This window comes from Schistocerca nitens, chromosome 4 (assembly GCF_023898315.1).
Source record: "Schistocerca nitens isolate TAMUIC-IGC-003100 chromosome 4, iqSchNite1.1, whole genome shotgun sequence".
Classification (NCBI taxonomy): Eukaryota; Metazoa; Arthropoda; class Insecta; order Orthoptera; family Acrididae; genus Schistocerca; species Schistocerca nitens.
Window position 1 is genome coordinate 108851659 of NC_064617.1, and position 21848 is coordinate 108873506.

At 43.7% G+C, this 21848-nt stretch overlaps 1 protein-coding gene across 2 annotated transcripts in view; it reads left to right on the forward strand.

Annotated features, from left to right (window-relative positions):
* LOC126251590 (15-hydroxyprostaglandin dehydrogenase [NAD(+)]-like) overlaps positions 1 to 21848 on the forward strand; it is a 153491-nt gene that overhangs the window by 72247 nt on the left and 59396 nt on the right. For both annotated transcript variants that reach the window (XM_049952122.1, XM_049952123.1), the window contains exon 3: positions 6224 to 6317. In XM_049952122.1, the coding sequence (XP_049808079.1) occupies positions 6224 to 6317 (94 nt within the window). The remainder of the gene's footprint in view (positions 1 to 6223; positions 6318 to 21848) is intronic.

Sequence of the window (21848 nt, forward strand, 5' to 3'; positions counted from 1 at the left end):
TGTTAAGTCCCATAGTGCTCAGAGCCAGAGCCGAATTAAATAGAATGGATAACAGCCTATCTCCATGCCTCATTCCTGTCTTGATTTCGAACGGTTCCGAGATCTCTCCCTTAAACTTTACTTTGGATGTTGCGTTTGTTAACGTTCCTGGATTAGCTTCCTGATTTTGTTGTCCACCTTGATTTCTTCCTGTGTGTGGGAGAGTGTTCCTCTGTCTATGGAATCGTAGGCCTTCTTGAAGTCGAAAATAATGTTATTGTGCTGTTACTGGACTTTCTTGTTGTCAGTACTGTTCTAGGGCATGAGAGATGTTCGTTGTATGATCTTGTTTCTGAAACCTCCTTGGTATTCTCCTATCTGCGGATATATTTAAGGCTCTAGCCGACTTAACAGGGCTTATGATAGAATTTTGTATGTCACAGGCAGCAGTGAAATTCCTCTGTAGTTATAGGGTGTGTTTTGTATCCTTTCCTATGGAAGGTTTGTATTATGGCTGACTTCCATTCTTCTGGTATATTTTCCGTTTCCTAGAGGTTTTTGTTGATTCTGTGTATTTTGGGTGTGATGTGGTCATGGTCTAATTTCCAGATTTCCGCAGTGAGTCCATCTTCCCTAGGTCCACTGTTATTTTTCAGTGATTTTATTATTTTCGTGGTCTCCTCGTGTGTTAGAGGTTTGCAATCGAGGTTGGGTTCTCGTTTCTCGAACTGTAGGATCTGCAACGCTTTATCACAGTTTAGTAGTGTGTCGAAGTACTGCGCTTATATTTCACAATTGTTTTTCGGGCTTGTCTCCAGTGTTCCGTCTTGTCTTTTGAAGCATGGGCTCGATGGTTGGTATCCTCTCATATTTTCTTTGAATGTTCTGTAAAAGTTTCGTGTGTTGTTTTCGTTAAAGTCCTCTTCCATCTCTTTCAGTTTGTCGTTTTGATAATCTCTTTTTTCTCTACGGATTATTTTCGAAGTGGTCTCTGTATCCTGTTGAATTCTATGACTGTTAAACTTTTTCCAGGCTTGTATTCTGACTTCTATGGCTCTGTCACATGTCGTGTTTCAGCGTTTGTGTTCCCTTTTCTTCGGTGGTTGCCCCGTTTTAACAATTCTTTAACTTTTTCTTACAGTTCTGTCCAGTCGCTACTGCCAATTTTCTTAATTTTTTCTATTATTTCTTTCTTGTTTAGTTGCAGGAACTCCGTGTCTGTTCCGAAATTTCTGTTGGTTCTCTTGATTTGTCTCCTGGGTATACACGTCGCTTTAATTTGGAGTAGGTGGTAGTCGTATTCGAAAAATTCTTTCCTTGTTCTTAGATTCATAATTACTAAAATGGTTCAAATGGCTCTGAGCACTATGGGACTCAACTGCTGAGGTCATTAGTCCCCTAGAACTTAGAACTAGTTAAACCTAACTAACCTAAGGACATCACAAACATCCATGCCCGAGGCAGGATTCGAACCTGCGACCGTAGCGGTCTTGCGGTTCCAGACTGCAGCGCCTTTAACCGCACGGCCACTTCGGCCGGCCATAATTACTCTGGTGTTTTTCATGGATATCGCAATGTGATCTATGTGAAACTCTCCTAGCTCGTTCCTCTGGGATTTCCAAGTCCTGAGTTTTTTGTGTGGTTTCTGGAACTGCGTGGACATGATTTTGAGGTCGAAATTCCTGCAAAAGTTTATCAGGTTCTCCCCATTTATTTTTGTCCCTTTGTGGGCTGTGTCTTTTCCTGTTGCGTCTTTGAATTTTCTTTCCCTGCCTGACTGGGCGTTAAAATCTCCTCGGAAAACTTTCACGTGACTCGTGCGGATTTTGTTGGTGGTTTCATCCAGACCTTATCAGAAATCTGATATTTTCTGTGGATTTTCTTGTTGTAATTGTTTGTGGGGGCACGTACATTGATTAGTGTATAGCTTTGTTTCCAGATCGTATCGTGACTGGTGATATTTTTTCTGATTTTGAAGTGTAATCTATTACAGTCCAGTATCCATTTGTGTACTACATACATATCCCGTTCCGAAGTGTTTTAGATTTCTTCTTGGAACAGTTATGGCTGGTTTCTCCTTGTTTATTCAGGAGTTTGCCGCGTCAATGTGGGTCTCATCTGAGAATCGTGTTTCCTGTATTCCCAGAATTTTAATATTGAATTTATCCATTGTGTTTGTCATTTGTTTCAATTTACCTGGTTTCAGTAGACTGCTCGTGTTGAGCGTTCCCATGTAAGATATTCTCTTAGTTTTGAAGGTTTTTGAGAAGGTCTGACTCTTCTCTTCATGACATGTCTGATCCCCTGGAATCCTACAGTCAGGTCTTCTACCCAGACTTATTGACTGGAGCCCCGGCTAGAGGATTTTTTCCCATTGTTCTGTAATGATTACTGGTTTGTGTAGAGATTTTGGTGGTGAAATCACAAAGGATCTCACGTAATTTCTACTGAAGTTTTGAGTTCCAGAAGATTCAATCACAGCCGAGCTCACAGAGCCAACAGAGGCTGACCAGAATACAGGCGTCGACCTTACAGACATGTTTGGATTTTGAAGTTTCACCTGTAACGCTAGGCAGGGGCCGTCACTGGGTGCTACCATCCAGAGCCAGATGGACCCAATAAATTTTAATGATGTTACTCCTCCCGTTCCTCCTTCCTCATCTCTTGCGAGGCGACTCCCCAGGCTTGGAAATATATATATCTTTTCACCAAAAATCTGGAGGTGATATACTACGTCATGCGCAACAGGGAAAACTTCGCTGGTGCTTCCCGGTGACACTAGGCTACTTTCTGACTTTTTATTATCGACTTTTCCCTGAGATGTGTCAGGGCGTAGGCATTCTGTGCCGTGTACAAGTAATGTGTGTTGCCTACAGTCTAGCCATATTATCTGCTTGATTAGGTGCGACATAGCCCTGCAGCTCTCCAAGAGGTAGCATCACAACAACAAGAACAGCAGTTCATTGTGTCTCTTGTCCGTAGTACCTCTCCCAGCAAACAGCTACGTGTTGCCACCGCCTATGGCGAAACATTGGTGTGTTGATGGTCACTGTACGTCGTACCCCACACCAGTCACGAACATTTTTTTCTCGGCGGAACTGGGACATATGCATTTGCTATACGGGGAAGCTACAGGTCGTGGACGCTTAGTAAAACGTGTGTATGAGGAATGCTACCAACAGAGACAGCAATATGACGCAGTGCTCCAGAGGCTACATCGGAGACTGTGCGGCTATAGTACTTCCCATCCACGACAATAGGGCGTCAACACGAGAGGTCCAGAATGAGATTTTCACTCTGCAGCGGAGTGTGCGCTGACATGAAACTTCCTGGCAGATTAAAACTGTGTGCCCGACCGAGACTCGAACTCGGGACCTTTGCCTTTCGCGGGCAAGTGCTCTACCATCTGAGCTACCGAAGCACGACTCACGCCCGGTACTCACAGCTTTACTTCTGCCAGTACCTCGTCTCCTACCTTCCAAACTTTACAGAAGCTCTCCTGCGAACCTTGCAGAACCAGCACTCCCGAAAGAAAGGATATTGCGGAGACATGGCTTAGCCACAGCCTGTAAAGTTTGGAAGGTAGGAGACGAGGTACTGGCAGAAGTAAAGCTGTGAGTACCGGGCGTGAGTCGTGCTTCGGTAGCTCAGATGGCAGAGCACTTGCCCGCGAAAGGCAAAGGTCCCGAGTTCGAGTCTCGGTCGGGCACACAGTTTTAATCTGCCAGGAAGTTTCAACACGAGAGGTGTTTGTGCGCTGCAATTTGGAGAGAAAATAGTATATAGGATTCAAGCGAACCCCTCAACAAGAACATGAGCGATCACGAAAGATGTGGGTGTCACCACCGTGTGAAGTGTGGCTCCATCAGCACTAGTTTCACACATTCCTTTCACAAGAGGTACAAGCCCCTGGACCCCTATGCGGTTTTCACAGTGGTTGATGCAGTAATGCATTGCGGAGGCATAGTGTGCATCGTGCGTCTTGTTTACAAGCGATGCGTGTGTTACGAGAGATGGTCGAATAAATATCCACAGCAGTCACGTGTGGGCAGAAGAAAACCTCGTTCAACTGCTGCCATGCGCCACCAACACAATTTTTAGTAAACGTATGGGCTGATGTCGTCGTCGAACATATTATTGTATTCGCTATTTTTTCAGCATGTCTAGAAATCAACCGAATGTGTCACAACTTTCTGGGAAATGACTTGTCCAAGCTGCTAAGAGGCAGTCCGATGAACTTATGAGTGAAACTGTGGTTGGAAGATGATGGCGCATCACCGCATTTTATCTGTCGTGTGCGAAAACACCCCACTGGCACGTTTGGTGTGAATTGCGTTTGGGATAAGTGGGTGGTTGTCGTGACCACCACGATCACCCGCTCTCAGGCCGGTCGATTTCTTCCTTTTGGGTCACCTGAAAGTAACCTTTATACTACGCCGTGTAGAACACCGCGACATTCTCGGCAGACGAATACAGGAAGCATGTAATGTCATTCAGACCAAGTCACACTTTAGCTCAGAGCATAATTCTGTCGGTCAATAGTTTTAAGTGTGTTGACGGGAGCGATGTTCGCCAAGTCACACTTTAGCTTTAAATATAATTCCGCTGTTATTCCCTAAGTCCAGTGGCAATGGTCACCAGGCCCGAATTATGATGGCAGTGTTCCACACACAGTTTCCACGGTATGTGTGTGGATCACCTCCATGAAGACAAACTGAGTACCCCATTGCCGCCCATTATCCCCTACTTTAGTGTTTTCTGTAACTCATAACCATAACTTCGTCATGAAGCTCAATCAGGCACGTGAATTAGTTTATTTTGATTCGATTCTAGAGAATTTCAGGTCAAATATACTAATCTTGAATAATGACCATCCATTTTATATGGCCCGTATTGTCGGATGTTACAGATTAGATGTAGACGTGTTCATAAGTACATTCATTTCCGTTTGTGTGCTAAGTGACTACTATGTTCATACGTTGCAACCATAGCCAAGTAAATGCTTAACATTTACGTCTTAAAAAATTTTTAGACCTAGTCTTCATGATGACGATGTTGGCTTTATATTATTCTCTCCACTCCTAAGTTCTATTTAGGTGGTTAAACTTCGTGCTTAAGCACAAAATTTTCCTATACAGGCCATACGTTGTAAGCACGTGATGTCTTCCTCATAGCATGACCAACAAATACTTCATAAATGTTAAGACAGTCGATCTAAGTACGTTCTGCACAGGATAACATATACGCCCTTTTCCTTAGCTATACCTTTTATTTCACTTTACTAATAAATCCAAGGTCAGGAGTTAAGTTCACGTTTTGTCCCACCAAGTAACTATCATACAGTTTCTGCGCAGGCGCAAGGTATTGTGTCCGCCTAGGCGGGCCTCATGACACTACGGTCAGTTCCAGTACAGCGCTCGTGGCTGCCGCATCGCGGTCGCGAAGTGGGGCCGAGACAGTGCCAGATAAGTTTTTACAAAAAATGATTCAAATGGCTCTGAGCACTATGGGACTTAACATCTGAGGTCATCAGTCTCCTAGAACTTAGAACTACTTAAACCTAACTAACCTAAGGACATCACACACATCCATGCCCGAGGCAGGATTCGAACCTGCGACCGTAGCGGTCGCATGGTTCCAGACTGAAGCGCCTAGAACCGCTCGGCCACACCGGCCGGGTAAGTTTTTACAGTTTGACGATAATTTATGGGTATTTAGTTTTAGCTTGACGATGTCCACTATGGACAAACGGTAGTTACTTTTATTCTGAAGAAGGTTGGGTTATCCCGACTGAAACCAAGGTAAATCTAGATAAACTTTGCAACTGAGGCTGTTGGTTTTTAAAATTAAAATCAGTGAGTGTTCTTTGTGTATCTCCAACATTCCCTGAACTGTGTTGTCTGTAAATAATGTCAAATCTTCTTTAAAATAACAATGAAATTGGTTGCTATACTTTTAGATGGGGCCCAATCACGCATCTTGCCCTGGGCCGAGTCTTGGCTCTCAGCCGGCCTGTTTGGTATTGTATCTAGGTGGTGTTCGTTAAACCCCAATCTTCGTTTCTTCCTTCACAAACATTGCCGATACCACTAGTCATGCTGTTGCTAGTAGTTAATATGTGATGTCGATAGCAGGTAGCGTCTCCTATCTTGCTCCTTTCTCTTCTTCCTCTTCAACTATCTCCACTAGCCACACAATCGTCTTTTCCCTTATATTTCCTTAACTGTGATTGCCGGTGTTACAGGCTGGAGCCACGCGGCAAGGTGGCGCTGGTTACAGGCGGTGCAGCCGGCCTGGGTGCTGCCGTCTCCAAGGCGCTGGTCTCGGCAGGGGCCAAGGTACGGCACCAACCAGCGTCTCTGGTTTTCATTCTCCACGGCAGCAGCCAGGATATGTCTCTCTTACCGTATTCATATGTGTGCCATGTGGTCAGTGACGCAATAAATTATTTAAAGTACGTTATTCCTGGTAAACGACTTGCTGACATAAATCGAGGGGTTAGACAAAGATGTCCTTTGTTAACAGCTCTATTTAACGTAAATACAGGATGTCCCTTTTATGCTGACCACACCAAATAACTTTTTTTACCAAAAGCAAAAAAAATTTTCCTTTTTTTTATTTATTATTGATTTATTTAACCTGGTAATATTAGGGCCATCAGGCCTTCTCTTACATCTAACCACGCATTCTACATATTTTGCTTTCATGCGTATTAATAGGCGTGTTAAACTACATCTAGTGAAGTGAAATAAACAATTACAAAGGTAAACTTGGAAAAATACGTACACATACAGTTTATATTCGTAGATGATAAGTACTGCTATAATTAGACATTATGATGAAGACAGATTTTAGATAGGAGTGCTAGCAGCAGTGGGTATGAGGGAAACTGATGGTGAAGGGAGGAGAAGAATAGGGACATGGTGAAACACAGCTAAGGAAATATAAGGGAAAAGACGATTGTATGGCTAATGGAGATAGATGAAGAGGAAGAAGAGAAAGGAGCAAGATAGGAGACGCTAGCTTTGCTATTTGACAGAGGGGAGGAGTAGCCTTGTACATTAATTTTGTGGGAAACGTTTTGAGGATGATAGCAGGAAATGCTTCAACTTCTTCTTAAAAGCAGCAGGGGATTGAATTTCGCACAAGTTAAGGGGCAGGTTGTTCCAGAGGCGGACGGCGGCAACTGAGAAGGAGTTTGAAAAAGTTTTTGTTTTGTGAGTGGGCACAGTTAGGGTACTAAACAACAGTGACCCCGTGTTTCTATTATGATGGCATCAAAGGTGCTTAATCTCTGAAACAATGTACTGGGGTGCTTGCGCGACGAGGAGCTGGAGAAGTAGACATAGTGTGGTAGTGACGTAAATTTGTCCGGCCACAGCCACCCTAATTGGGAGTATGAAGCACTAACATGAGCATATCGGCGAATGTTGCAGGTGTAACGCACACAGGCATTCATGGTTGTTTTCACTACTCATGCCATGTTGAATTACATCACAATAGTGGAGGTTCGGTAGAACGAGTGCTTGCACGAGCTGGCGTTTCACGTCCTGTGGAAACACGCTCCGAAACTTTTGAGAGCATAGAGACAAGCGGACGTCTTCTGGCACACTACGACTGTATTCTCTGCCCTGTTGAGATGCTCATCCAAAGTAACATCCAAGTTCTTAACTGTTTCCTGATATGGTATTAGAATACCGTCGAGCAGAATGGCAGGCAGCCGTTCGCGTAAATCTGAACTTACTAATTTCTGATGAGCTATTAATATTATATGACGCAAATGTTTAGCTACCGGAAGGACATTAACCAGCACGGTTGCTTCTCTTCTAACTTGGTTCGTTACTAAGAAACGAACAGCGGTACGTATTTTTCAAATAGCACCCTATTATTTTTATTTGGTAAGTCACTTCATCTCGTCACGATCTGTTCAAAAACTTATCACAGTGAACCATTCACGGAAACACTACGTTATTAAAAAGTAGCACTACATTTGATTTTGACTCTCTTGTACTAGCACACAATTAAGGTGTAGGCGTCCCGGGGTAACGTAACACGCCCACTTGCTGGAGTTCACGGTAAATAAATACAAACACAAGAAAATTGCACACCAGTCAGTCAATCGTCTTCGTTTTAAGGTTTATGTAAATAAATAAGGACTATATAGTACTCAACATATCATTTAAAAGTGCTACAGTACTGTTTTAGATGCACCCGTATTGTAAATAAGAAAGCATGACAGCAATTACTGTTCTGATAACTTACATTCTCCATAGATGACTGCCGGCCGAAGTGGCCGTGCGGTTAAAGGCGCTGCAGTCTGGAACCGCAAGACCGCTACGGTCGCAGGTTCGAATCCTGCCTCGGGCATGGATGTTTGTGGTGTCCTTAGGTTAGTTAGGTTTAACTAGTTCTAAGTTCTAGGGGACTAATGACCTCAGCAGTTGAGTCCCATAGTGCTCAGAGCCATTTTTTCCATAGATGACTAGCATTTTCAATTTTTCTCTGTTGGTGTATGTATACTGTACTCATACAACCATTCAACTGAAGAGGGTCTGTTGAACGCTCGATATGATGCTTCCTTATGTTTTCATTTGTTTTGGTGTGAACTACGTCAGGTGGACGAGTTAAGTTACGCCAGGTGCCTGCACTGTTCGCTAGTACACGAGAGTCAAAGTCAAATTTTATGCTACGATGGTGGTTTGAAAAGTTCTCGGAACGGAATAGAAAAAAAAGTACTTACATTACTGAAATGTGCAGGTGAATAAGGCGGTTGTGGCGACAATTCATGCTTTAGTTCGTGTAATTAGCCATGGCGAAGGCGCATGTGTGCGGGCGCGCATTGTCATGGAAGATGACTTCCTTCTTTGCTAAACCTGGCCTTTTTTCGCGTATCTTTTGTTGGTATTTGTCCAGGAGGTTAGCATAGCATTATCCAGTAATTGTTTGCCCAGTGGGGAGATAATCTACAAACAGAATCCGCTTTGAATCCCAGAACACTTTCCCGCCGAAGGAATTGTCTTTGTTTTCTTTGGTGGCGGAGAATCAGCATGTTTCCACTGCTTTGACTGTTGTTTTGTCTCTGGGGTATAGTAGTGCACCCAAGATTCATCTGTGGTCGCAAACACCGGCACAAAAAATCTTGTTCGTTTCTCCTAAAACGGACCAAACATTGTTCGAATATGCCCATTCTCATGCGTTTTTGATCCAGCGTCAAGAGTCACGGCACCCATCTTGCAGATAATTTTTTCATTTCTAATTCTTCAGTTAAAATGTGATATACCCTTTCAGATGGCAAGCTGAGCAATTTCACGCACTTTGAATCGGCGATCCTCCATGACCATTTTGTGCACTTTTGCAATGATTTCTGGAGTAGTGACACATCTTGGCCCACCACTGTGCGGATCATCATCTAAGCTCTCTCGACCAAATTTAAATTCATTTGTCCACTTGGCAACAGTTGAATATGAAGGAGCAGAGTCCCCCCAGAGATCGTCATGAATGTCCTTTGCTTTCATATCTTTCTTTACGAAGTACTTAATCACTGCTCGGATCTCGATCTTTTCCATCTTGGCAAATCACTACGCGCGAACAACAGAGCCACGTCAGCGCCACAGCTACTTCCAAGAGCACTGACGTGGCACGTATTTACTGGCAACAGTCCCATGAATATCACGTGAACAACTCGTTGCGCTAGCGCTGACCTCTCGTGGTGATTCCGAGAACTTTTCAAACCACCCTCGTACATTTTTAACAACGTCATGTCTACGTGAATGGTGCACAGTGATAAGTTTTTGAACAGGGCTTGAGAAGAGGAAGTGCGTAGGCGAATAAAACTGTAGTTCGCTATTTAGATCTTCGTAACAGACGAAGTTACATGCTGGCTATAGTCCCTTGGTAACAAACAACATTTACTTGACACTTTTTATTTCGCTTGTGGCAAAAATGTCAAGATAAATGGGCTACCCTGTATATAGGGCGAGGTAGTTAAGATAGGCCAATCCAAATATATCCGGAACACTCAGGAACATGTAAAATAGAGGAGAGCATCGAATCGAAATAAAATTCATTGAACGTACCATATAGAGATCCAATTAACCCCAAAATCAAGGCCCGCATCTCGTGGTCGTGCAGTAGCGTTCTCGCTTCCCACGCCCGGGTTCCCGGGCTCGATTCCCGGCGGGGTCAGGGATTTTCTCTGCCTCGTGATGGCTGGGTGTTGTGTGCTGTCCTTAGGTTAGTTAGGTTTAAGTAGTTCTAAGTTCTAGGGGACTTATGACCACAGCAGTTGAGTCCCATAGTGCTCAGAGCCATTTGAACCATTTTGAACCAAAATCAAGATCCCACATGGGGTCGAAGAACGGCATCAGCATAACGCTGACCCGTTGAGGTTCCACATACTGCAGCTTGAGAGGTTCGGTTATCGTTACCTAGTGGGCAATTTAGCGCGCGACAGAGTGGGTGGAACCAGGCGGCCTGAACTCCCGTATATTGTTATCATCCATCCCCAAAACGAATGGGGATTGATGGCTAAACACCACGTTTTGCCAGTCTATGGCAGTCTACGCCATTCCGGTTTGGCACCGCTGCAGGCGGAGTCTTCGATGTCTAACGGCAGTGTACAGCAAGAGCGATTGTACTGCAAATTCGCAACGCGTCTCGAAACGGTTTGCGGAACAACTGGGACTCGTACATCTGCTTGTATGATGATGCCAGTCACTGTAAGATCCCTGATCGCTTGCCACAAGACTCTTCGGTCCTCTCGCCTTATCGTCTTTCTAATCGCTAAAGACGTGGTGCGTCGCACATGGATGCCATCTCGTGTCCACTGCTCCCACATCGTCCGAACGATCGAACTGGCGAGCCATACGCCGTGTCGACCAGCGTGCGATTCTCATGCCGATGGTTGCCCCCTCCAAAACTGGTTTAACTGTAAGAAATGTCGTCTAACACATCTAGCTGGCATTCTGCGTCTACTACCATCCTCCTTGAGTCAGGGTGTGGTCGTCACGTGTATGACTCGTTCACCAGGTACTATCATACTCCTTTCACAAAGATTTTATCAAGTATATGATCAAATATTCTTCAAATTTGTTTGACAAAGATATTTGATGTGGCGCTAAACAGGGGTACTACACTATTGTCATATTTTTCGTCAAAGTTCAAGATGGCTGACAACAACTTGTTATTATGCGCAGCAGTTGCATGTACCACAATTGCACTGTCTGCGCATTTGGAAGAGAAGCGCGGGAAAAATAGAAATGTACGTGGGTGAAGCCGTGGATTTTACGACGAGACGGTAAAAGCATTACACAAAATTTGTTACGTGAGCTTCTAGTGGAGGACGTCAAGTCCTACAGAAATTACTTAAGACTGGATGAGCATACACTTCAGTATTTGCTCAGTGAAGTATCTCGTCATATCACAAAGCACAATACTCACTTAAGAACTGCTGTATCTGCAGAAGACAGCTTCACCGTAACACTCTGGTTTTTTGCTACAGGAGAGAGTTATTCTAGCTTACAGTACAGCACTCCAATACCACAGTGCACATTAACTAAAATAATACCTGAAACGTGGGAAGCAAATTATAAAGCACTAAAGGACCAATATCTGAAAGTAAATAAATGTTCAATACACTGTATGTGCATTGAGAACTATTTTTATTGTAGATCGAAGTAATAATTACATTTTGTGTCCCACAACTTCAAAATTAATAGAAATGTATGAAGCTGATGAGCCGCTTTACAATGTGAGGCATCCGGAGTAAAAAAACAGATTAAGAAGACTGGAGAGTTCAGAACATACGGGTGTTCAAAAAGTCCGCAGTGCCGTATAGTTGTTCGCCTGCCTGGATTATTTCCCTTCAAGTGGACTCTTCCAACATTCCACTGTTTCGTTTATCTCAGCCAGCGTCAGTAGTATCGTTGGTGTGTGTCGTTACGTGTTGACGTTAACGTTTAAGTTTAGTTCCTTTGTTCGTTTGTTTCCTTTTGGTCACTATTAAAATGCTAATTACTGAAGAACGTGTGTTTTTAATCGAACAAATGTTCATAGCTGGCGGTAAATACACAGTTTCAGTTCGTCAAACATTTAATTCAGTTTTCCCGGAGACAACACTCCCACATCGAGATACTGTGCGAGATTTGATTAACAAATTTCGAAGTACGGGTTCAGTGACAGATGCACCGAGAAGTGGTCGTCCTAGCGTTTTGTCTGAGGATAAACTACTCGATATTTCCAATAAAAAGGCCATAAGTCCAAATAAGTCAGTAAGGAAACTCGCCCAGGAAATCGATGTTAGTGTCGGAACGGCCCACAAAGCTGTAAGGAAAAAATTGAACTTTTCCGGTACAAAGTGACAGTCGTGCAAGAACTGAAAAATACTTATCATGGCAAGAGACTGCATTATTGTCAATGGTTCAAAAATTTCGTTCAACAAAATGGAAGGGATATTCTTAATGAAACGTTTTTCACTGATGAGGCGTGGTTTCATTTATCCAGATACATGAACTCGCAAAATTCTCGTATGTGCAAGTCTATTGTGTATTCATGAGGAACCACTTCATTCTGCAAAAATATAGGAGTTTGGATTGCAACTTCTAGACGTCGGATTGTGGATCCCATATTTTTCAACGAAACAATAAACGCACAACGATACTGCAGTGGTATTCTGTACCCGTTTATAGGAGAACTTGTGTTAAGTGAAATACTGAACGGTTATTTTCAACAAGATGGTGCAACCATGCCTATAGCTCGCGTTTCATTGTCACTACTTGGTGATGTTTTTGGTGATCGCATAAGTTCACAGGGACTTTGCCCTCCACGATCGCCTGATCTAACACCACCTGACTTTTTCTTCTGGGGTGCAGCTAAAGCAATTGTCAATAAAAACAGTCCAAAATCCATCGATGAATTGAAAACTGCAATATCCACTTTCACTGCTTCTGTTGCAAAAGAAATGTTACAGCTTGTGTTTGGAAACATGATTACACGAAATGAAATGTGTATTCAACAATAGGGGGGACACTTTCAACATTTAATGTGAAAATTTGTAAGTAAAAATGAATATTCAATAAGTTAATAACTTGTGTTTCTCTGAGTTTAATTTTGGTATATTCGTTGTGGCATACAGCACAGGCGGCTGCCAATCATGAAGCACTGCGGAGAGACTTTTTGAATTAATGACATAAGTATGTCGATACGTACTTTTACTTTCTCGTGAGAGTAGCTTGAGCGGAGGCGATTAATTTTCTTTTTCATCTCGTCAGCCGTGCACCCTGGCCGTATCTCACGGCTAAAGACCTCCGCAATATTTTTGTAGCTCTCCAGTCTTCTTAATCTACACTCCTGGAAATTGAAATAAGAACACCGTGAATTCATTGTCCCAGGAAGGGGAAACTTTATTGACACATTCCTGGGGTCAGATACATCACATGATCACACTGACAGAACCACAGGCACATAGACACAGGCAACAGAGCATGCACAATGTCGGCACTAGTACAGTGTATATCCACCTTTCGCAGCAATGCAGGCTGCTATTCTCCCATGGAGACGATCGTAGAGATGCTGGATGTAGTCCTGTGGAACGGCTTGCCATGCCATTTCCACCTGGCGCCTCAGTTGGACCAGCGTTCGTGCTGGACGTGCAGACCGCGTGAGACGACGCTTCATCCAGTCCCAAACATGCTCAATGGAGGACAGATCCGGAGATCTTGCTGGCCAGGGTAGTTGACTTACACCTTCTAGAGCACGTTGGGTGGCACAGGATACGTGCGGACGTGCATTGTCCTGTTGGAACAGCAAGTTCCCTTGCCGGTCTAGGAATGGTAGAACGATGGATTCGATGACGGTTTGGATGTACCGTGCACTATTCAGTGTCCCCTCGACGATCACCAGTGGTGTACGGCCAGTGTAGGAGATCGCTCCCCACACCATGATGCCGGGTGTTGGCCCCGTGTGCCTCGGTCGTATGCAGTCCTGATTGTGGCGCTCACCTGCACGGCGCCAAACACACATACGACCATCATTGGCACCAAGGCAGAAGCGACTCTCATCGCTGAAGACGACACATCTCCATTCGTCCCTCCATTCACGCCTGTCGCGACACCACTGGAGGCGGGCTGCACGATGTTGGGGCGTGAGCGGAAGACGGCCTAACGGTGTGCGGGACCGTAGCCCAGCTTCATGGAGACGGTTGCGAATGGTCCTCGCCGATACCCCAGGAGCAACAGTGTCCCTAATTTGCTGGGAAGTGGCGGTGCGGTCCCCTACGGCACTGCGTAGGATCCTACGGTCTTGGCGTGCATCCGTGCGTCGCTGCGGTCCGGTCCCAGGTCGACGGGCACGTGCACCTTCCGCCGACCACTGGCGACAACATCGATGTACTGTGGAGACCTCACGCCCCACGTGTTGAGCAATTCGGCGGTACGTCCACCCGGCCTCCCGCATGCCCACTATACGCCCTCGCTCAAAGTCCGTCAACTGCACATACGGTTCACGTCCACGCTGTCGCGGCATGCTACCAGTGTTAAAGACTGCGATGGAGCTCCGTATGCCACGGCAAACTGGCTGACACTGACGGCGGCGGTGCACAAATGCTGCGCAGCTAGCGCCATTCGACGGCCAACACCGCGGTTCCTGGTGTGTCCGCTGTGCCGTGCGTGTGATCATTGCTTGTACAGCCCTCTCGCAGTGTCCGGAGCAGGTATGGTGGGTCTGACACACCGGTGTCAATGTGTTCTTTTTTCCATTTCCAGGAGTGTATTTTTGTATTCAGGGTGCCTCGCGTTGAAAAGCACCTCATCAGATTCATACATTTCGATTAATTATGTAGTCGACGGCAAACACGAATTAAACTTCGCAGTCATGTTTACAAACACACGACTGGTGACAGAACGCTGTAGCGGTGCTAGCGCTCCACGTGGTCACATTTCACATTATAGTAAACAGAAGACAAGCGGCTTTTAGGATCAGATCTACAGCGAGGCCCTAGATTTGATCATATTTATTTGACGACAGGCGATATTTGACAAAGTTCCCTATTACACCAACAAATTTCTTTGACATAAATATTTGACATATCAACTTTGACAAAGAAATATGATAGTGTAATACCGGCCTTAAATAGGGTCCCTTGCCTGAATGCAGCGCCACTGTAAGATCTGTGGGCATTTGCATTAGCACCAGCCTTGGATCATTCTCCATTGAATCTCACTGTACTTATTTGCAAAGTTTCGCTTTTGTACCTTTCTTCCCTCTGGGCACTCTATTTTCCGCTTTCCTGTGTGTAAACCGAGGTGCGGATGTCGTAAGATTTAGAGCGGAAAATGAAGCGTATTTTCTGACACACGCAACTAATTTTTAACGTTTATAGGTGCTGAATTAATACACCGACTTCTTCTCTTTTTCATTTTTTTTCATGGAAATACACTGAAGGAAGTATGGTACACAATGAAGCACCAGTTCGACATTTATCCGACTTTGTGGAGATGTTTATCACATAAATGATTAATCTTTCATTCCATTCGGAACTGATGTCCACCGTCATCAGTATGAGGTGTCACCCCCACAGACACGAGTACAATTTTGTATTTATTGTGGCATGGAACAACATAGCGTCTGAATGCCGCATTGACGAATTTCGTGCTACGCCTGAGAGAGACACAGTGTGGCTTACATCCGTCGCACATATGCTCACTGGGTGACAAGTCAAGGGCCTGGGTAGGCCAGTCGAAGGTCCGTTCGTTGCTTAAGGGGAGCACGTGCATCCTATACCTACAGTGTTAAATTTGCAATGTTCATGACCATTATCTCAGAACCTTTGACAGAGAGAGATCTGAAATTTTTGGGAAGTATGGTTTCAGTCCTTTTCTGATTACTGAACCAGAATCGTAATATATAGACAAATAATTAGTTAGTTGCGATTTTTTAATATTTATGTTCAATTTTTTAAAATCCACTTTTGTTCCTGTAAGTAAAAAACGGTTACAGGTAGAAATGTTTTGGTGGTTCAGCAGCAGCAATATACTAGGAGTAACATAGTGCAAAATTAGAAATACATATCTGTAATAGTTCTCGAGACAATCGGTCAAATATTTTTTGAAAAAGTCAGTTTCACTAAAGCAAGTTTAAACGTATCATTTGATATTAACTCACATATGGAGGCATGGCAGCTCCTAGAAACAACCAGGCCCATAATCAGCATTATGTGGATCCTGTTCTTGATCGTCCTGCAAACCTAAAAGGTTGTTTCTTTTCCTGCCTCTTGCTTCTTTAGTCATATTCTCTGCTACACGCTGGGATTTCATGAAGCTAAGCCGATCCATTCGTTGGAAGGCGTGCAGTGTGTTGGCTCCTGAAGTGATAACAAGTTGCTCTAGTACCCTATTTCTTCGCTTATTACTATCATTAAACATTATCACAGCGTCACAAACACCCAAGCATAGAGTTTTCATTCCTGCAAAGACGTTTTTGGTATGCCGGTCCGAATGACATTCCTGATAGACTCAGTCTGGTTTTGCGATCGACCAAAGAGACATTTGAAAAGAAGTTCAGAATGAGCTAACACTCTATATATTGGTTTAATAGCTTCCATCACTGCAGATGGTATGCTACTTTGTGCCTAAATTGTTCCTCTGTACCCGCTGCCTGATCTTTGCGGTACTTGCAACATGAATCAGCACCAGTTGGGCAAAGACTATGTGTAGGTGTATAGTCAGTGAATAATTTGTGGATGAATGTAGCCCACACTGCTCTTTTAGCCCTTGGGGTCATGTGTATTGTTTCTTATTGCCATTCCACAATACTGCTAGAGTTCATCAGTGTTTTTGTCTGTAAGTCTAACATTTAGAGTCTTTCTCCGCAATATGCATGTGCCATACCGCCATTTCTGATCAAACACTGCATCCAGCCTCTTAACACGAACATTAACATTAATTCAGAGAATAAATAGCTGAAAACCGTAGCCTTCTAGTCACGTTTTTCAAGATGGATTAAATATTATTAAGAGATAATAATCTGAAAATGTCACTTTTTGACCAGTTACTCTCCTTAAGGCGTTTGTGGTGTGAGGTGCAGTGTAGGGGTCTTGATTTATCTAGCTGGAATATGCCCTTTGGTATTATCGTCGTGAAAGGTATCAAAACACGGTTTACCATTCTTGGCACAAGCTAGCGGGCGTATACCTCCCTTCACCAATTGCCACATTAGTCCTGGTGTCACATGCAACAGTTTCGTACATCGGGTTTCTGGGAACTGAAGAGGAATGGGCCCCTAGGATACCACTTCCTGTGGCCTCTCACCAGGTCGTCTACGAAGATGTTGGCGTCGATTTGCCCGCCACAAACTATGGCGGGGTTCATCTATGAACAACAGACAATTCGAGTCACTGTTCCTGTTACCTCCGGCTTAACAGCTTGAAAATCTCTGTTGCCTCTGTACTGTGTCAGCAGTAAACTTAAAATAAGCTCGTGTAAGTATGAAATTTTAATCATCATATTCCTCAAGCCTGGAAATACTAGAGTAACAGTTTGGTAGTGCTCGTGCAAGATGTGCACGGTGTAACATTTTCCGTTTCAGCCATTGTACACAGGGAGTCTCTCTTATGAGTCGTCAAGTGTACACTTGTCACACTTGAGTTGTCAGTGTGTCAGATATTTGGAATTTCGCACTGGAACGTGTAGTTGGAATCGACCCAAAGAAATACTGCTCATCACGTCTTTCATGCGATGCCTCGAGTCGACAAAAAGCGTCGGTTTCATTCTCTTTACGAACACAATGACCTTCAAAGTGAAATTTTATCTGCACACTCGATAGAGCGGTCCCACATTAGTCTAGTGCCATATTCGTTTTACCGATATACAGGGTTATTACAAATGATTGAAGCGATTTCACAGCTCTACAATAACTTTATTATTTGAGATATTTTCATAATGATTTGCACACACATACAAAAACTCAAAAAGTTTTTTTTAGGCATTCACAAATGTTCGATATGTGCCCCTTTAGTGATTCGGCTGACATCAAGCCGATAATCAAGTTCCTCCCACACTCGGCGCAGCATGTCCCTATCAATGAGTTCGAAAGCATCGTTGATGTGAGCTCGCAGTTCTGGCACGTTTCTTGGTAGAGGAGGTTTAAACACTGAATCTTTCACATAACCCCCACAGAAAGAAATCGCATGGGGTTAAGTCGGGAGAGCGTGGAGGCCATGACACGAATTGCTGATCACGATCTCCACCACGACCGATCCATCGGTTTTCCAATCTCCTGTTTAAGAAATGCCGAACATCATGATGGAAGTGCGGTGGAGCACCATCCTGTTGAAAGATGAAGTCGGAGCTGTCGGTCTCCAGTTGTGGCATGAGCCAATTTTCCAGCATGTCCAGATACATGTGTCCTGTAACGTTTTTCTCGCAGAAGAAAAAGGGGCCGTAAACTTTAAATCGTGAGATTGCACAAAACATGTTGACTCTTGGTGAATTGCGAATTTGCTGCACGAATGCGTGAGGATTCTCTACCGCCCAGATTCGCAAATTGTGTCTGTTCACTTCACCATTAAGAAAAAATGTTGCTTCATCACTGAAAACAAGTTTCGCACTGAACGCATCCTTTTCCATGACCTGTTGCAACCGCGCCGAAAATTCAAAGCGTTTGACTTTGTCATCGGGTGTCAGGGCTTGTAGCAATTGTAAACGGTAAGGCTTCTGCTTTAGCCTTTTCCGTAAGATTTTCCAAACCGTCGGCTGTGGTACGTTTAGCTCCCTGCTTGCTTTATTCGTCGACTTCCGCGGGCTATGCGTCAAACTTGCCCGCACGCGTTCAACCGTTTCTTCGCTCACTGCAGGCCGACCCGTTGATTTCCCCTTACAGAGGCATCCAGAAGCTTTAAACTGCGCATACCATCGCCGAATGGAGTTAGCAGTTGGTGGATCTTTGTTGAACTTCGTCCTGAAGTGTCGTTGCACTGTTATGACTGACTGATGTGAGTGCATTTCAAGCACGACATACGCTTTCTCGGCTCCTGTCGCCATTTTGTCTCACTGCGCTCTCGAGCGCTCTGGCGGCAGAAACCTGAAGTGCGGCTTTAGCCGAACAAAACTTTATGAGTTTTTCCACGTATCTGTAGTGTGTCGTGACCATATGTCAATGAATGGAGCTACAGTGAATTTATGAAATCGCTTCAATCATTTGTAATAGCCCTGTATATTAACGGGGTCAGTAAAACAGGAAGAATGACCAGTGCCCCAGCAGAGACTCAGTGGTGCTGCACGCTTCACTGAGGCAGTCAACACGGGCCACAGCAGCGCTGTCGCTGCACATTCCAAATATCTGATGAAACAACAGAGAAAATGTGCCCGGCGAATCTTGAGAGAGACGCCCTGTATATGTTTTTCTGTCGCACTGGAATGAGACTTCGATGGTGACCTCAAAGACGTAAGTTTTGCGGCCACAAGATAAGAGCGCTTGAAACCCACCAGTCCCTGCTCTCCTCTTGCCTACGTACTACCAGCTGCACACTGACTACACTGACCGTCACACTGCGTCCTTTTTAAATCAGAAACGAAGTAGTGCCCAGATACGTGTAGACAATGTATGGTTTCCACTAAATCCTTAAACACTGTGCTGAGTAGAAAATACCACTAAACACCCATTTCTTTTAAAGAATCAATCTACTAGGTATGAAACTACTCTAGTCGAAAAATTATTGTACAAAAGTGTCACATTCAGTAAACTTTTTCTGGCTTTGTGACCACATTGTCAATATGCAGGATGTAAATTTCATGTTGACAAACCAGAATAACTCGTAAAATAAGCTTCACACGAAAAAATCTGTAGACTCCAAAGTTGATTATTTTCCAGGGGGACATCTGCTGGGGGTGGGGCGGGAGGATACTTTAAAATTTCAAATGGTGACCCCCATTTTTTATTGCAGAATCAGATTCTACATAAAAACTACGTACATTTTGTCTTAAACATTTCTTTTGATTCTTGGTAGTTGGCGCTGTAATTCAAGAAAATGCATGTTATCATTTTTTGCGTGGCACATGGTTATGGATAAATAAAAAATTCTTATTTACTGCGTAAATTTTGATTCGCTAACACTAAAACTCACCCTCTCTCCCCATAGTGGTCTGAGAGAGAGCAATTACAGTTTTACAAATGTTGACCCACATATTAATTTTTTCCGCAGATTCGCATAAGTTTTGTTTATCTCTCAAATAAGTATTTTTTATTTATCTGTTACCATTTTCCACGCAAAAATAAGAACATGGATTTTCTTGAATTACAGCGCCAACTACCAAGAATCAAAACAAATGTTTAAGACAAAATGTGCGAATTTTTTTTATGCAGGATCTGATTCAGCAATAAAAAATGGGAGTTCCCATTTGAAATTTTAAAGTTGCCTCCCGCCCTACCCCAGGGAGCTGGGGTGGCGGGCAAATATTAGCACAAGCAGATGTCCCTCTCGAATATGATCATCTTTGGGTTCTATACATTATTTCTTATGAAGCTTATTTTTCGAGTTATTCGGGTTTGTCAACTTAAAATTTGCACCCTGTATATAAAACTACGGATGTTTATAGTAAAAAAAACACCCTGAAGAAGGTCGCTTGCAATAGGGTCCGAAACGTCTGTCATTTTATACAGGGTGAGTCACTAACTATTGCCACCAACAATAGCTCCGAAAGCATGATAGTAGCTGAAAAGTTTATGGGACAAATGTTTCATGGGACAACGGGGGCCATAATACGACCTTGGTTTTTTGTTTCTAGGTCGGATCGCTTCAGAGATATGAAGGTCAATTTCGTTTTTTGTTTCTTTTTTTTTAATTGGATGCTATAGTTTGTTATTTATTGTCTGATGGCGGCTATCGAGACGAATCCATTGATGTTTAACAGTAAGGTCTTTGAAGGTCAACGAAAGTCACAAAGATGGCATGAACGTCCATTTACAGAAGGTGCTCGAAGTGGTGACCACTGGTATCAGTGCAGTGCTGCAGTATTCTTATCATGGATTGAGTGGTATTCCTGATCACATCGGCACTTATCGAAGCACATGCTCTGACAATTTTCTCGCATATCTTCAGGTGTAGTTGGGACGTCTTTATAAACAATGTCTTTTACGAATCCCAACAAGAAAAAATCCAGAGGTGTCGAAGTCTGACGAACGAGGCGGCCACGACACATCTCCTCCGCGTCCGATCTAACGATTTGGGAATTGTCTCTACAGCTCATTTCTTGCCACCAGCGAAAAATGTGCCGGTCACCCATCGTGTTGATACCACATTGTGTTCCTTGTTCCTAAAGGTATTTCTTCCAATAACAGATCTAATGTTTCTTGCAGGAATGTGGTGTGCTTCTTACCATTTCCTTCGATGAATTAGGGGCCTATAATTCTGTCCTCCAGAATCCCACACAATACATTCACCGACCACGGTTTTCGGTGTGCTATTCGCTCCTGGAAACATGGATTTGCAGTTGCCCAATAATGCATGTTATGCAAATTAACATTTCCATGGTTCGTGAATGTAGCCTTCTAAGTAAATGAAATCAAATTAATATATGTGTTATCCCTCTGAATCTGAAGTTGAGCCAATTTCCGTTCCATGTTAGTAACTTTCCTCTGCTGGATATGTTTCTGATGGATTAAAGATCCAGTTGTTCTCAATTTATAATACACATATTTAAATGTACGATATGTAAGGTAAGTACGTTGAGGATATCTTTCAGCGTATAAGTGTCTAGCTTTCACTGAATTTCGATGGCATTCTCTGTAAATGAGAAGCATATCGACTTCTTTCTCGAAGGAACACATCATTCAAATTCGCTTCATTCGACGATTCTAGCCTTATCGTTCCTACTAGT